This window comes from Lissotriton helveticus, chromosome 11 (assembly GCF_964261635.1).
Source record: "Lissotriton helveticus chromosome 11, aLisHel1.1, whole genome shotgun sequence".
NCBI classification, from domain to species: domain Eukaryota; kingdom Metazoa; phylum Chordata; class Amphibia; order Caudata; family Salamandridae; genus Lissotriton; species Lissotriton helveticus.
In genome coordinates, this window is record NC_136072.1 from 51,661,582 (window position 1) to 51,678,252 (window position 16,671).

At 44.9% G+C, this 16,671-nt stretch overlaps 1 protein-coding gene across 2 annotated transcripts in view; it reads left to right on the forward strand.

Moving 5' to 3' along the window:
* DIS3L2 (DIS3 like 3'-5' exoribonuclease 2) overlaps positions 1-16,671 on the forward strand; it is an 879,376-nt gene that overhangs the window by 410,018 nt on the left and 452,687 nt on the right. For both annotated transcript variants that reach the window (XM_078666543.1, XM_078666544.1), the window contains one exon: positions 14,898-15,071. In XM_078666543.1, the coding sequence (XP_078522669.1) occupies positions 14,898-15,071 (174 nt within the window). The remainder of the gene's footprint in view (positions 1-14,897; positions 15,072-16,671) is intronic.

A 16,671-nucleotide genomic window follows, 5' to 3' on the forward strand; every position in this document is an offset into this window, starting at 1 on the left:
GAGCCGTAAGAATATTATAATGTTAAGAATGTTTTTTCTTTAATGAATGGGATCCATGACTATGGGAGAAGACACCTGTCGGAACAGGTGACTGTCTCTTAGGAGTTGCTTTGACACTTATGAAAGAGCCTGAGAAACACCCTGTGAGTAGCATGATCTGAAGAACTTCTGAAAAAAATGGCAAGCTACAGATTATGGTGTATTCTCCGCTTTAGTTGGGGCCAATAGCACCCAATGAGCAATTCTGTGTGATATTGTTGGAGAGGGGCCACTCTCAACCCCTTAAAGTCACACCTTTTTGAGATCAAACGAATTTATAGGAGTAGAAAATAAAAAAGCTAAAATGGAGACAAATGGTACCCAAGAATGAGGTTTCAGGGATGTGCAAGGGACACAAGTTGACTTGGACAAAGAGAAAGACACAAGGGTATGAATAAGGGGTCTACAGCCAGCAGCGTCCATTCAGAACATAGACTAGAGGAGATGAGGCCAAGCCGGAGAATGGAGCCCTCAGTTGGCCAGATTGAACGCAGCAGGATAGAGACGTAAGGAATTATGTAGAAGAGATGGACTCGGTTAGACTGATCGGTCTTTGGTTGTGATGCTTGTAGACCATTGGGTGTTAAAACACAAAGGTGTTACAAGATGCCCTTTGTGGGGGGTAAAGATTTCCTTTGCCTCCCTACCACTCCCCTCTTTCTGCTGATACTTGGTGTCACATTAAAAATGCCAGGGTTGGCACATTGATTGGTCATACCGGCAAACCTTTATAAGGCAGACCCCAAAGTCTGGGCCAAAATCCTAACACATGTGTTTAATGCTGCCTGTACTTATGGTTTTCCTCCGTCATGGGCAAAGGCAGTTATTGTCCCCATCTTTAACAAGCATTTACAATGCAATGGTTTTGCCTTTGTTAAAGTTAGAGGTATTGGCATTGCTCGACATTATTATTATTATTTTTTTTAACATAAATAAATGGCATTGTCATTTACAATGCCAATAGCTTAATCTCTCGCAAATGACACACACAAACACCCACAGAGAGCCCCCCCCCCACACACACAGCCACACAGAGCCCCCCACACACACACCCACAGAGCCCCCCACACACACAGCCACACAAAGCCCCCCACACACACAGCCACACAGAGTCCCCCTACACACTGCGAGCCCCCCACACACTGCGAGCCCCCCCACACACTGCGAGCCCCCCCACACACACTGCAAGCCCCCCACACACACTGCCAGCCCCCCCACACACTGCCAGCCCCCCCCCACACACTGCCAGCCCCCCCCCACACACTGCCAGCCCCCCCCACACACTGCCAGCCCCACCCCCACACACTGCCAGCCCCACCCCCACACTGCGAGCCCCCCGACACACACACTGCAAGCCCCACACACTGTCTGGCAGTGAACATCAGGCCCTCAGAGTTCCATACAGCTTTGGAGTGAGTTATTCTGCAACTGTTCATTATAAAGAATATATTATTTCCCAACTATACATTAAAATGATATTGCAAGACACCTGCAGTTCCAAGCAAACTATGGAACCGTGGAACAACATATGTACATTGACTTCAATTAGGGTGTGGCCAGACGGGTATATTCATGACACTGAACAAAACAAACTATCAACTCCATGAAATAACAACGGGTTTGGGCATTCGTTCGCCCAGCGGAACAACATATGGCAAGGTTCATAATATGGGAAATGAGCGTGACTATGGACCCCCACAACAGAAAACGTACGCCGAGATACAACCTAGATAGAAAGAAACCCCTGAACGGAATGCCTGATACTCAGGGAACAGCATCTATTTAATACAGCATCGAAGTAAGCAACCTTCTCGGCGCTGACATGCAGAGTAAAAGGGACGACCACGTCCCTTTAGGGAGAGCCATGTGTTTAAGAACATCTTTGTTTTGTATTCCTTTAATGCTGTGCACATCAATCAAAACCACAGAACTCACCTGAGCCGCAGACCACGAAAATGAAGAGCGCCAGGAGCCAGGGGGTCCCACCGAGGACTTCTCCTCCTGTGCATTCCTCTACCAGAGGAGAAAGATTGGTCAGTACATGGACTACGCTGGACCAAAAAAGCCACAAAGTATCAGCATAGAGGGCACCCTTTTACTAGAGGCGGGTAATAGCAGGGGGTACATTTAGGCTCCAGGTGAAAAGTGGAGTGTCTAGTAATGTATCCATAAGGAGAGAGTGCCCTGCCTCTGGAATGGACATCGGACAGTATACAGAACAGCACTTGGGCTTACTGACAAGAATAAGTCAGCAAAATGGGTTACACTTTACCCACAGGATCAGAAAGTGACAATTAATTAAAAGGGATACACCCCATGCCATATTGAGATGGGTTCAGTACAATAAAGTGACACACCTGAGAGAGAGGGATCAGAGTAGAGGCTGCCCCTAGATGGGTGGATTCCCCCAGCCCCTTACCCCTGCAGATCACAGGGGGAACTTAACAGATTTACGAGCTACGTCACCAAAGGGGCAAGTAAGGAGCGTCAGACAGGTGAGCGCTCACCGTGGTCTTAGCTACATTGCCGCGTTGGGTGATGTTCTTGCTGTGCTTCTCGTTAGCCATCCGTATCCTCTGCTTAGCCACCATCGTGTCGCGCCACCAGTAGAAGGAGACGATGCTGATTGTGCTGCGGGGTAAGTGGGCACTGCTGGCAGGACGTGAGCTGCTGCCGCCGCAGGGAGCACCGGTTGTGAACTCGATGTAAACCACAAGACAATATCACATAAACAATCAGGACGAAAAATTGAAAAATAACATTATCCTGGTACAGAGCAATGAAAATGTCAGTACACGTGGTATCCTAATTTTATAAAATTAATATATTCACATTTGTTTTTAGTACTTTACGTTCCAAAAGGTATCCAAATTTCATAGAGGAGTAGCTCCAGTCATGTGAAGAAAATGCGCTGACGCACGTTTCAGTGTGGGGCACCCAGATGCACTGGTCACACCTTCATCAGGGCGCTATACTGGTAGTGAGGGGGGTATCATAAACCTGGAGAGTCTAAAAATGACAGACAAATCCTGAGTATATTGGGGAGAGGAGTTGACCTAACCGCTAGGGTGGTCGACCTCGAATCTGCCGAACCGGGTTTGAGTCTCTGCAATGACGCTGAGCATCCTGTAATTCTGGGCAAATCACTTAATCTCCCCGTGCTAACAAAAATTAATGTGTGTCCTCTTGTAACGTAACCGGCGCTATGTAAAGCACGTTGATACCAGATACGTTCGGGTCAAGTTCGCGCTATATAAAACTCTGTAAAACAAAGCTTTGCTGGCTTTGCTGCTGTTTACTTTACCAAGGATTTGGTGCTCCGGCCCGCCTCGAAATGTGGATGAATGGAAGGGCTTCTGCCAGGTGCAGCTTGTTATTATACAGGGTGCTGGGAATCATGTATCCCGACTCGAGGCTGGGCAGGAATCCACATGAGGGGCTTGAATGTAAAGGGGACCCAGGAAGCCTAAGGATACCATCTTGCACACAGCGCTACCCGCCTTGCTACTCTCACCTTCACTCTGGCGAAAAGGAAAACATCATCCTTCCCCCAATGCACAGCCATCCAGACGAAGTGCATCCTGGGACCTGTGGTTACATCCAACACTACAGTGGGCGTGCTAAAAGGCGATCGTGGGGGCGAGCTCTCAAACCAATGGGAGCACAACAGGACACTCAAAGGTGTGGGCGGAGCAGCACTGTGAATGATAGAGGCGTCTGAGGACGGCGAAAGCGCAGAAATTCATTATGCCTGTGAAATCAATTAAATGGTTTCAGAACTGAACTCCCCGAGTGGCCTCTTACCTTTTTGCATTGGAGGGGTATTTTGGAGATATATATATCAAAATGCCTATAGTAAGAATCATACACACTGAAACTCGAAAAAGTTGGGAATAAAGTCTACTCAAAACTGATTTAAAAACGTCAAAGTCATGCCACTTTACCAGATAGTTAACCTTATAACCCACTGCTGACAGAAACCATGCTGCGTGCTAGGATTCAACATGAGGTGGAATACCCACACCCGATAGCTGGAGCGTGTCAAAACATCACCCTATATTTAGTGTGATAGATAAAGATTGAAGATTAGCAAGGCAATGGGTTAGAAGCGTGATACAGGTAAGTTAAAAGAAGTCTCAAGATAGATCTAAACTGAATGGCTGGTACCTGTAGTCAGTAATGATAGATCGTCTAACAACTCCTGGCAATAGAAGCTGTTACGAGAAACATTATCCAACAGGGGAGATGATAGACTAAAAAGGAGATAATTAGGAACATGAAAGATAGGAAAAGTTGACGGAGTGGTACCAGAAGCTATGCAATGTATCCAACGAAAAGGCCAGGTTACCTAGGAATTAAAGTTATGTGGAATACAAATCTCCAGTACTGCTATAGAAGATGGAGCTCTAGGTTCTAAGGGCGACATTCAAGGCATAGGTGTTTTCATATGATAAAATATTAATCAGAATGTGGAAATAGGAATCACAGAGCCATCAGCGGAACACAGGAATCTGGGAACCACAACACAGGTGACGCCTTGTGACCCCCATCCTCCATTCACTTCGTATACAAACGGCGGCCTTCCTCCACCTCCCCTCTCTCTGCCCCTCCTCAGCCCCCTGCCTGCTGCACCCCGTCCCCAACTGAGGCCCCGGCTGGAGGGGCACAAAGGCCGGAACAGGCCGCAGCCGGGGCCTCGAGTAGGCCACTCTGCCGCTTCCCCGCCTCCCTCCCGGGGTGCCGTTCTTACCTGCTGGACGGGGGTGTTGGGCCCCGGAAACCTGCTGGAGCCGTTTCGGTAGGGTGAGGGGGCCAGGAGCCGGAGCCGGAGCCGGAGCCGGGTCCGGGTGGAGTGCGGCCGCCGCGCTGTGTCTGTGTCCGGGCTCCGGGGGCGGGGAAGGAGTAGGGAGGAGCCGTAGGAGGAGTGGAAGGCGGGCACCCCCGACAGAGCCACCCCCAGCCGCGCCACCCACCAGGGAGTACGTTTTCATACAGGGTGGAAGCAGGGGGCGGGAGGGGGCGGGAAGGGGTAGAATCGGCAGGGGCGGGAGGGGGCGGGAAGGGGTAGAATCGGCTGCGTGGAGGAGGGGGCGGCAGGGGAATTCGGAGGAGGGGAGTGAGTGGGTGTGAAGAGGAGTGGAGGGGAGGGATAATTATTCCCGCCCGAGCCTGAGGGAAGAAACTGAGAAGGTCAGAAAGGCGGGTGCCGGCTCAATGCCGGACCAGATTCGGGGGCGTTCCCGGCTTTCGGCTGACGTCGCGTGACGTCGGCAAAAGCCAAAGAATCGCGGGAACGCCCCCGAATCTGGTCCGGCATTGACGGACAGGCCCCTCGTCCAATGGCTAGGCTCCATTTATGGAGCCAGCCAATAAATGACGAGGGCCGACCCAAACCCCACTACAGTTCTCATCAGGTTTTCGCCTGCGCGAAAAAGATGCGCAGAGCGCATATTTTCGCCAGGCAAAACCTAAAAAGGGCCTTCGTGATGACCCGGCTTGTTATAGGCCAATTTCGCTTCTAGACTCTGTGTCTAAAATCATGGGCAAGATAGTCCTGGATCGTCTTACTGTCTGGCTTGATCATTTTAATATTATTTCCGACCTCCAGTATGGATTCAGACAGGGAAAGGGGACAATAGACCAATGCCTGAATCTCCATTTGGTGATCGGGAAGTATACCATTGCTAAGGGAGGTGTCCTACACCTGGCCCTTATGGATCTAACCTCAGCTTTTGACCTGGTCAACAGGTCTAAGCTGTGGTTGGACCTTCATGAAATAGGGCTAGAGGCTGAATTGTTCTCCTTCCTGCATACTGCACATGTTAACACCACGGCTGCGGTGCGGTTTAATGAAGATGGCAGCTTGACAGATTCTTGGCCAGTAGGAAGGGGGGTCCAGCAGGGGTGCATTTTGGCCCCGCTATTTACCCTATATATCGACGAACTGGGGCACACTTTAACATCATGCTGCAAAGACACACCAAGGGTCGGTACCAAATCGATTCCCCCATTGTTGTATGCCGACGATGCCGTTTTATTGTCTAGAACTGCAAGGGGCCTACAACAACTTTTAGATTGTTTTATAGATTTTATGAATTCACTGGTTTTGGTAACGAATTTCAAGAAATCTCATGCAATGCCGATTGGCCCGCGAAAGGTAGCCAAGGCTAAATTTTACTGTAATGGGGACAAATTAACTAAAGTATCCACTTTCCCATTCTTAGGGGTACTTTTTGATGACCAAGGTACATGGGGAGCGCAACGAACACTTAAAAAGAACATTTTGGCGAGAGCAACTGGGGCCACGATGGACTTCGTAAAAAGACTAGGGTCAAAACCCCTGCCTGCACTCTTGAAAGTTTATACCGCAAAATGTATTCCTATGGCCACGTATGGTTGTGACATCTGGGGTTATAAAGATGTAAAGGATATACAAGTGGCAGAGAATAATTTTATGCGCAAACTCCTTGGGGTCCCTGTTGCTACCCCTGTTTAATGCCTACATGAAGAACTGGGGATGGGGTACATTACAGACCAGATCGCAGTTTCCCCCCTGCTACGATGGCTTAGAATCTGGACTCAACCCCCCGAATCTAAATCAACTCATAATCTCGGACTGTATGGCGCTAGAGAGAGCCCAGCATATCCCTTGGCTCAAATACATAAAAAAGGAAGAAACAAAATGTCTAGGGTGCCCAGAGTTGTTTTTGACCCCGAAGCCTTTGGCCAAGACTGCGATCATAGATTTTAAACAGTTTGCCGATAGGCGGAAATGCCTTAGGGAGGAGGCCGAGTTAGGCAAGCCATCTGTGAGAAGGTATGTCAGTCTGAGTCTAGACCTCAGCTGTAACCATATTTATCTTATGTTAATAAACCATACCACTGTTTTGTTTTAACAAGACTTCGTTTAAATATGGTTCCCTGGCTGCTGGCATTCCCGAGAGGATATTCAAAACCTGAATCGTTAAAACCTTGCCCCTGTAATAACTTCTCGGAACAGGATAGTTTGCACCTAATGTTTTTTTGCACCCATTATGAGCCTCTGCGTAGGCAGCACATCCTCCCTCTACTTAGAGAATGCCAGTTTGTCCAAGTGAGGCCAGCTCTGCTCTACCTACAAATGCTGGCATCACCTATGGTTTGTTTTGGGGTCGCAGGTTTTTTAATCGGTGCTATTAGACTTAGGAACACATTACTCCCGTAATAGTGATTTTCTGTTGTTTGCTGGCACAACTGCATTTCCCCCTTCTTGCCTAGTATGGTACATTTCTATACGTGATATTAATGATGGATCTGGTCTATTACTTGAGCACAGTGCACTTTATATGATATTGGCTTTTTTTACGAATGTTTTTCGATATGAACACTGTGATTGATATGTGAGATTATTTCATTGTTATGTATTTGGCTGGAATGAGTATCTTTTAATAATACTGTATGCTTTTATGACTCTTGGCTGTCGAATAAAGTATTTCTGACTGACTGACTGAATGGTTAGTTGTAAATGATTGGTGGAATGTGTCAATGGTTTGCCCTTACTCCCTTGCATTTTGTTTCTCCCTTGTACATCTTCCAACTTGCTTGGCCTTGAACACCCGCATTCACTGAAATCTGTAAGGCGCCTCAGTAAAGCTGAAGTTCTGAGTTGTAAAGTGTAATGTTATCGTCCAAAGGTGCCAAAGATTCTCTGCCATCTCGTTCGTTTTTAATCCTAATACCTACGGTCACAGACTTTATTGCGGTTTATTCATGTGGCTGCACAGTAATGAGCATTTGCGCATATTGTCTTTATATGAAATGTGGCTAGAGAACATTGTCTTTCTTAGTGAATTGAATCCAGGGGGACCACAAGTCATCACAATGGAAAAGTACAAAGTGATTAGTGGTCATAGTGGACCGAGTTTTGGGATCTGAGACCGCAAATATTTCTAGCCAATTTAGAGTATTCCCAGTGATCCATTGAGTCAAGCCTTCAGGAAGGACTGGGAACCATTCCCGAAACTATTTCAGCAGTGGAACCAGGGGTAATGTGTTTTAGTTAGTTCTCCATTCTGCTTGTTTGCAGATTTTAACCAAAGTAAATACAAAAAAATATTATCCAATTTGTGGTGCCCGTTTAATTTGCCTAGGGAATGATTGAATGAGCCGAGTCTTCTCTGTTGGGACTCCAAATTTCCGCACTTAGTTAGCTCACCAAGCCATCTAGCCTGTGAAGTGAGCCTAGGGTGTGATGGGACTTGAAGGATGAGCAAAAGCGAGTGTCAGATCTCCTGTCCTCCAATTCAGGCTTGTGCCACTGGTGGTGGATGACCTCAAGTCTTCGGGTCTTTTGTAATGTGCCTACTAGATGCTTAAACCGTGCCGCCTACTTGACAGCATAATGTAGCTAATCACACGAATATCCCCTCCTTTGTAAACCTCACAGTTTGTACCTTGCTTATTGTAATTGTTATACGATAAATGAATGGGATCAGCATGGCGTTTCTCCAGAGGCTGCACGTGCGTGGTGGTGTGCAGAGTAGCAGCGGCTGAGAGTCTACTGCACTGCCCTTTTGACGTTGTAGCCCAAGTCACTGAGTCTATTATTCCATACTGCATGAATAATTTCAGCTGGAGATTGAAGTGACTCCTCGCTATCTCCCTTTGTGAAATAGTTCAGAATAAATCCCTAAAAGGTCCAGCGTAACCCTGACTCATGTTTGTTTGGAAGAACCTCAAGAATGTAGTTAAAAATCTTCTAGTAGACAAGGACAAATTAACTGTCCCTTTACTCTCTTCCTCCTCGCTGTCCCTGTGGGTGGGAGTCGACCTTACCTATGCCCTCGCAGCCATCAAAGAACACCTGAATCATCAATTAATTGTAAATTAATTACTACTTTAGCACCTTGTAATACTGGGGAGCTAACCTCTTTCTTTTCAGTTCTCATTTCATCTCATCAGAAGGGGACCCCGTGATTTGTTGAGTAAATCTATGAACGCAGCATTTATATCATCTAGTTGTGCGTGACACCTTAATTTCTGCTTCTTCTTTGTAAAAATGCATCGCCCTTAAGACAGGCATGTGCAGTGTAAGTGTGGAGCGCTGGATCCATGCCAGGTTTTCAGGATGACTACGAATTACATGAGCTCATTGTAGATTCACTATTTGTAATGTTGTTTATGTATTAGCCTGAACACTTTGCATAGATCCATCTCTCCTGAACCTATATTGGACTGTCCTGCTCTTAAGGGGCCCAATTCATAAAGGTAAGTATGCCCGTGGTGATCCTATTCCTACTCATAGATGTCCTCACAGATGTAATTTGCTATTTATATACAGAGATGAGCCCCTAAGTTTAGACTAGCAATTATACACACCCCTAGACACAATGGTGGAGACGCCTACAACTAATTCAAGACCATAAATTTACTATTAATTACTTTCCAGCGATTTGTGGAGATCTCCGCCACCGAGAGCTCTGTGTAGAAACTAATTGGTGAACATTATATATATATATATATATATATATATATATATATATATATATATATATATATATATATATATATATATATATATATATATATAATATTTATATATAATATTTATATATAATATTTATTTATTTTTAAAGTATAAAACTACCCTTCCCTAACTCCTCTTGGCTTATTGCTAACACACTAACAGGACACAAAACACCAGCTCAAAAACATTATATCATAAATTAATTTTCATAATGCGAATTGAAATTTCATGGTCAAGAAAATGTATATTTTAAATTATAAGAAGTTATTTTAATTTAAAAAATCATTCTAACATTGAAAATATTTTAAAAGAAATGTAATGTGCAATTTATATTTATTTTGTATTTGTCTCCTATGTTTAGGTCTCGCCTAGCGTTGGTGCGCACATGCGCAGCTCGCCCGGCGAGATTTATTGCTAATGAGGAGTTTCAGTAGAGGGCTTGAAGCCCCGCCCCTCATTTCCATTGGCCGGCGTCACCGTTTATGCTAAACGGTGGCCTGCCATTGGAAATTAGGGTTTTTGGTGGCCACCCTTTGGCCTGCGATCCGGAATGGGTCGCCTGCTTCACAGCTGTCGTGAAGCACTTTCTTATCTTTACAGGGCCATGTGTTTTAACACATGACCCCATAAAGACAAGAGATCCCCATGCTCCCGCTGCAGCGCGTCCTCTTTCACTTTCAGGACCGCACTTGTTCAGTTTGCTGTGTTGCTTGTAATCCTCTTTCCCTTTTTTACTTGTTTCTTCTTTTCTCGATCTGCCCCGCGGCCCTTTCTCTCTTTGCCTCGCAGCGTCTTTTTTTTTGTTGCTTCTGACGCCCGTTCAAATTCTACCTCTCCGTGCAAATGTTTTCCCTTTCTATGCCATCTGCGTATCTCAACTCTCCCATTGTCATTTTGTTTGCATTTCTTTTCCTCTCGTTTGCCTCCTCACCCATTTCCAATCTCCGCTTATCTCTTGTGTCCTCCATCTATCTACCCTCTCCCTTGGTCCTCTTCCCTATCGTCTTGCTCCCCACTCCTTCCTCCACATGTCTAAACTCTTTCTTCCATAGCTGCCCAGATTCCAGTTTGCTTATGTATGACATTTCAGTGTTTGAAATGTGCTTAAATGTGAAATGTCATTGCCGCATGTGTGCCACTGTGAGTTACAGTTTATCGCAAGTCCAGCTTTGCCTTTGTTGCCAATTTCAGTATAACCTGGGCAGCCTAGAAGCAGTGGGGTGATTAGTAATGTAGCTGGGTACATTGTTGTTTCTGGTGTAAACGACATAGGTTGTTGGGTTTTGCATGAGTCCCAGGCTAACATATAAAAATATATGAAAATAGACAAAGACCAGGCTGGCTACAGTGCCATTTTACTAGGGCACAGCTGTCTCGATCAAGCACTGGTGTCAGCAGTTGCTGACTTCTGCTCTATGTAGCAACAGTAAATAACAAGCATTGGCATAGCCAATAGGTCTCACCTTTGGGACCTTATAAGTATTTAATTATGCAGCACATTATTTTTGCTGCAGCATCAACTGTTGCATGGCTAAACACTTACAATGTCCCTAAGCTGAGACATATTGGCTATGCTAATGCTTGTTTTAGTATTATTGTTATGCTCTGCCACCATTGTTTTCTGTGGGATTGTGTTGCAGTTCCAGTGGTTCGCTGTGTGTAGTTCGTGACTTATTGCCAGGCTTGGTAGGATTACATTTGTCTCTTTCGATAGTACTACTGAAGTAGTTGTAGGCCGGTATTTTGTAATTTCTTGTCCCTCTCTCAACCCCTTCTTAAATTTCCCTAAACCCGACTACTTTATTCGTAAATATTCCCTATTTTCGTACCACTTCCTCTTGTCCTTCCCACATTTGCGACTAAAACGTATGCACCTGCTGCAGTGATCTGTGTACAGAAAAGATAGGAGAGGTGGAGATCCAAGGCTGGAGGTTTGTGAATTGCATTTTAGAGTACGTAAAGTAGAACTACTTTACGTACACCAAAATTGCTTTTATGAATAGGTCCCAAGGTGCCTATCTTGAGTGGTAGTTAAACAGGCTCGCTGTTGTCTAGGGTATATCGCTGTGTCCCATTTCCAAATAAATGCTTTCCTCTTTGATTCACCCATCGTACGTTAATGCCAGCAAAGTAACATATCACCTGAATGTGTGCTCGAATATTGTTGAGGCCTCTTTATCATAAGATAGAAGTGCATCCACATCTTATTGCTAGCATTCATGCATCATCATCAACATAGACTTCACTTCCTCACCTAGATTTCATCGCCCAGATGTAGACTCAAAGATGGGTTCTGATGCACGGCACTGCAGCACAGGTGTCCCTCCAAACCAAGCACTCAGCCACCCCATATTTACCATCAAGTGCCCTTTCACCAAAGATTGGTAGAGGGAACATCCTTGACTGGATATTGTCCCAGCCTACTTCCCCTGCAGATTTAGTTCCTTCCTTGTTTTATCGCCTATCAATCTTCACCCCCAAATGCTGTCCTCTTGATTCGTTCCTCTTACCAGTAGGTAGTTTCTTTAATGAGCACGTCCTCCTCTCTGCCACTGCCCAAAATATTGTGCTCCTCTTTTCCTGGGTGACTTCAGCCTGAAGTTGAATATCTGTATGCATGAACTTCACAAACTCGCCAACACTCGTATCCTGCTTGCCCACTCTTATAACTACTCTGTCAGACGCAGACGTCTTTCTCACTTCATACATTTAACCCTGATAATTGTGTATCCGCTTAAGAACGCTTGGACATTATATTTCACCCCTAAGCAGCACTCCAGACCACTCCAACCCATCTCTGCACCCATCTCCATGCAGAATAGTCAATGGGTTCCTGCCCATATGAGTCTATCATCCGTTCGATATTAGTTCCCCGCTCCTAATGTTCTTCAACTCAGTCTGCCCATTATGAAGGTGTTGGATCGCGTCTTAATTTATTCTGCCCTCTCGCCCTGATCACTTAGATAATTTAAGAAACGAGCTCCCCGTCTGCACCCGTCTTCACAAATGCTGGAAAACACGCTGCTTCTGAAAGTGCCAGGTCTTTCTAATTTGAGTCATTCCTCTCCTGTGGCACTCACTCACTAGAATTCCCCACTTGAGCTGTTGAACTTGCAATTCCTTCAGAGAATATAAATGTGCTACCTTTCGTTCATGCCCTTTATAGTGCTTTCTGTTCTGAAAATAGCTATGGTTGGTTTCTCTTATCATCTATTGCTCTGTCTTCTTCTTCAAGTTCTTCTCCAACACCCTTGAAAGAGCTGTCCTTAAAGTTTTTCACTACTTCACCACCACTAACATACGTGATGTCCTTCAATATTACTTTGCAGAATTTGCCCCAAACAGATGACTCTCACTTGCGTATCTATTGTAATCTATGCTGCTCTAAACCAGTTTCCCTCCGTGCTCATCCATTTTTACCTTGTTGCGTCCCCTGGCTTTATCAACCTCGGTATACATAATAAATCTGATTAACCTTGCCAACCCGGGGTTTCACGAGCAGGACACTGTGCTTCTTCTCAGACCTCTTGTGAACCATCCCAGGCTGGTGGTGGTGCCGGATACAGACCAGAACACACTGTTGGCCCTTCATGTCCTGATACTCAACCTGCTTTCCGTCCACACTACCAAAAGTGAATTTCCCCATGAACTTGTATCCTTATCCCATATCCTCTACCCCCACTTTTCCCTCTTTGCCCGATCTGTCGTGACTTCTCCTCCTCCTGTTTCTCCTGTCTCGTTTTCACAGTGGAGTTAGCCACCTGTTCCCAATCTTGTTGAACCCAACATACCTCATTCTTTAGACAACAGGTAGGCCAGCTTAAATTCTTCAAAAAGTCCTTCAAACAGTTCCTGACTGAAACTAGTATGGAGACATGTCCTAGTCCTTCATTCCTCCCTTTGTAAAGAGGAAGTCCCACCACAACTTTAGCTGTCCCCTCAGATCATCAGCCCACCACCTTCCTGACATACACCTTTCGGAATACACTGTCATGTGCTCTGAGTTTGCCTCTTCTCTGGATATCTTCAAAAAAACGCTCCACCACTATTTCCAAGCCGAGAATCATTCTTAGGCCTCTGTCTGTTGAAACTGAGGGTACCAGGAACTGTATCGCTGAGTACTGTCCTCCCCACCTCTGGTTTGTGCTAATTCGCTGAATGATGCGTATATAAATTCTCCTAGTCATTTGTTTTCGATTCCAATAACTGAATTCATAAAACGTGGTCATGTGTAGTTTTATACAAAATCTTCTATTTTCTCTTAACTCCTTTATTTTTCTAGAATGCACTTTATCCACAAATCTTTTTTTCTCAAGATGAGACTTGTTTCTTTTGCTAAAGAAGTACCTGTCGTACCCTAAACCTTTTGACCGTGTTCTTCCATTTTCTTTTGTGTGTTTAGCCTGGACTGTTGTTTTTCCTGATTTAGGTTAAATGGCACAACCAGACCTAAAATATGATCACTTAAGAAGTTGATCTGCCTCTTTGAGCTCAGCTAAGTTAATACTTACTTTGGTTGGTTTCAGTGCATGTCCTTGTGGTTTGTGAAATGTCTCAGTTCTTGGTGATGACATCCGGGTTTAGGTGCCCGTCGCACCCAAAGTTAACATACCTTAAGCCTCCTGCGTAGAGTGTTTCGCTGGTTGCCACTCGAGGTGCGAAGAACCTTGATTCAGGCTATGATTATTGGCCGCCTGGACTACTGTAATGCCCTGCTAGCATCTGCTAATGAGTCTCTTCTCAGCAGGCTGCAGATTGTCCAAAATGTAGCCGCACGCCTGGCTCTAAAAAAAACTCCTCGGACCTCGGCAGGTCCCTTATTAAAACAGTTTCACTGGCTCCCTATTCGCCAAAGAATTAGTTTTAAGCTCGGATGCCTCACCCAAAAAACTTTGTATGGCTCAAGCCCCAGCTATTTGGCAGATAAGTTCAAAGTTTATTGCCCCAATCGTCATCTTAGGTCAGAAGGGAGAAGTTTGTTAGTGGTTCCCCACTTCAAGAAGCTTAGATCTGGTGGTAAAACTGTGGTCCATCTGGCCTCGAAATTCTGGAACACCTTACCTGTGGACTTGCGTAAATGTTCCAATCTTGTACGCTTTAGGAAACGTCTGAAGACGACACTATTTAGGATATAACTTTCTTCTGCACATAGTCATCTGTCTTTCCTGTAATGATAGAGCGGAGATACCCCTTCGGGGGTGATTCCTCCGCTTTATAAATGTTATACATGCATACATTCATACAAAGCAAATGTTGCTAAGGTTTAACTGGAAATGGGTTAAGCTTGTGGTAGAGTTGTCACAAGAGGTTTTCTCTTTTTTTTTGAGACCTTATCTTCATTATTCTCCAACAGGCAGTTGACCAAGAGCCTTGGGCAGGCTGGCGAGATCGAGCCCGAAACGGAGGGCATCCTAATGGAGTACGGCGTAGACTTCTCGGACTTCCCACCAACGGTCCTAGAGTGCCTTCCGCAGAGCCTGCCATGGACTATCCCACCAGAGGAGTTTGAGAAGAGGCGGGATTTGAGGTATGTGCTGGAGGTAGATGGTCTTAGTTCTCGACCCGCTTTCCTGTGCTGGATCTGCTCGCTTTGTCCACCGGCTTGGTTTCGCTGAGCGGTTTCAGTGATGCTGTGGTCCATACTAATAACATGGTCAGCCTTTATTTGCAGAGCTCTTCTGACACTTGTCAAGAGAGGAGAATTGACCTCAAGGCGGAGGAAGCAGGGTTCATATGGAATTTAAATGTAGATATTTATGCCATGCTAAAATGAATGTGGCAGAAAAATACCTTATTTGGAAGAAGTGTACTAATAAACACTACTTCACATATTAATTACTACATTGCAAAGGTCAAATTTCATAGTTTCACAGCAGAACTTAACTCACTTGAGAAAACTCTGATGAAAGTCTCAAAGATTCCACTCTATGATCACTTTAAAGAGGAAATCTAATGGGGCCAGACTTTTGAGGCTGAGTTACTGTGAGTTCGACTCCCTGAACTGACCTAATCCCTGTGCTTGGATTATGGTCAAATAGCTTTGTTTATAACTACTGAATGTGAAGAAAACAACATGCCATGCATCATTCATGCAGATCCGGTTGTGTGATATGTTGTTTATTACCATTGTTAGTGGGGTGGGAAGGGGTTAACCCTCGAGTGAGCCATGATGCCACTCCTTTCAACAATGGTAATGAATATCATATACCACTGTGCAGATCCACATATTGGATTTATAGCATGGTATTGTTTCATTTGTATGAGTTTTAAAACGAGTTATTTCACCAAAATCAGGATGCAAGGGATTGCATTTGTACATGAAGCAAAAATGTAAAATATGCTTCCCTGTGTTGAGTAATTAGAGCATGCAATCTGTGAGGCAGTAAGTAGTGTTTTTTATTTCTATTCCGCTGCACTGTGGTAAAAATATGGAATTTGATATCCGCACTGTGCTAATAATTGTGTTTATTAGTACAGTCCTTCTACCATGAAACATTCCACTATGCCATTAAACTACCACTATGGAAAAATGCATCTGTGATTACCACCTTTTCGGTTCACTGTTGAAAAAGTTGTGTATGTATGTATATATGTATGTGTGTGTGTCTGTGTGTTTACATGCATACATAGACACTCCTTGAATAATGCGAAAATACTTGAGATGGGGTTCTCTAAAATGGTTTCATTTTTTTAAAGCGATTTACTTATAATTTCTAACCAGCATTCCTGTCCCTGAGCTACTTCCACCTAGTTATGAAGCGATAGATGTAAAAGTAGGGACACAATCGTGTCCGTAATTGTCTTTTGGACAGGTCATCAAAGGATGAATTGATCAGCTGAGCTCCCGCTTTGAAAGGTTTCGAGTACATTGATGCGGCCGACTTCAGTCGGAGTTGGGTTTTGCAGCAAAGTACCCTTGTGAGACTATTGCAGATCACTTTGCTAACTCGTGTCAGTCGATTGAACCTTGATCTTGTCAAATGTATTTGGAGAGACTGGTTGCGAGACTTGGACGCTGTGAAAGTTGTGTATGTATGACAACCCGCCAGGCTTTGGGATTTCTTGTGATAGCTTCCAAGGCGTTGTGATCAAGTTATTTGAGAGTTGGTCAATGGGCCTGTTCTTTT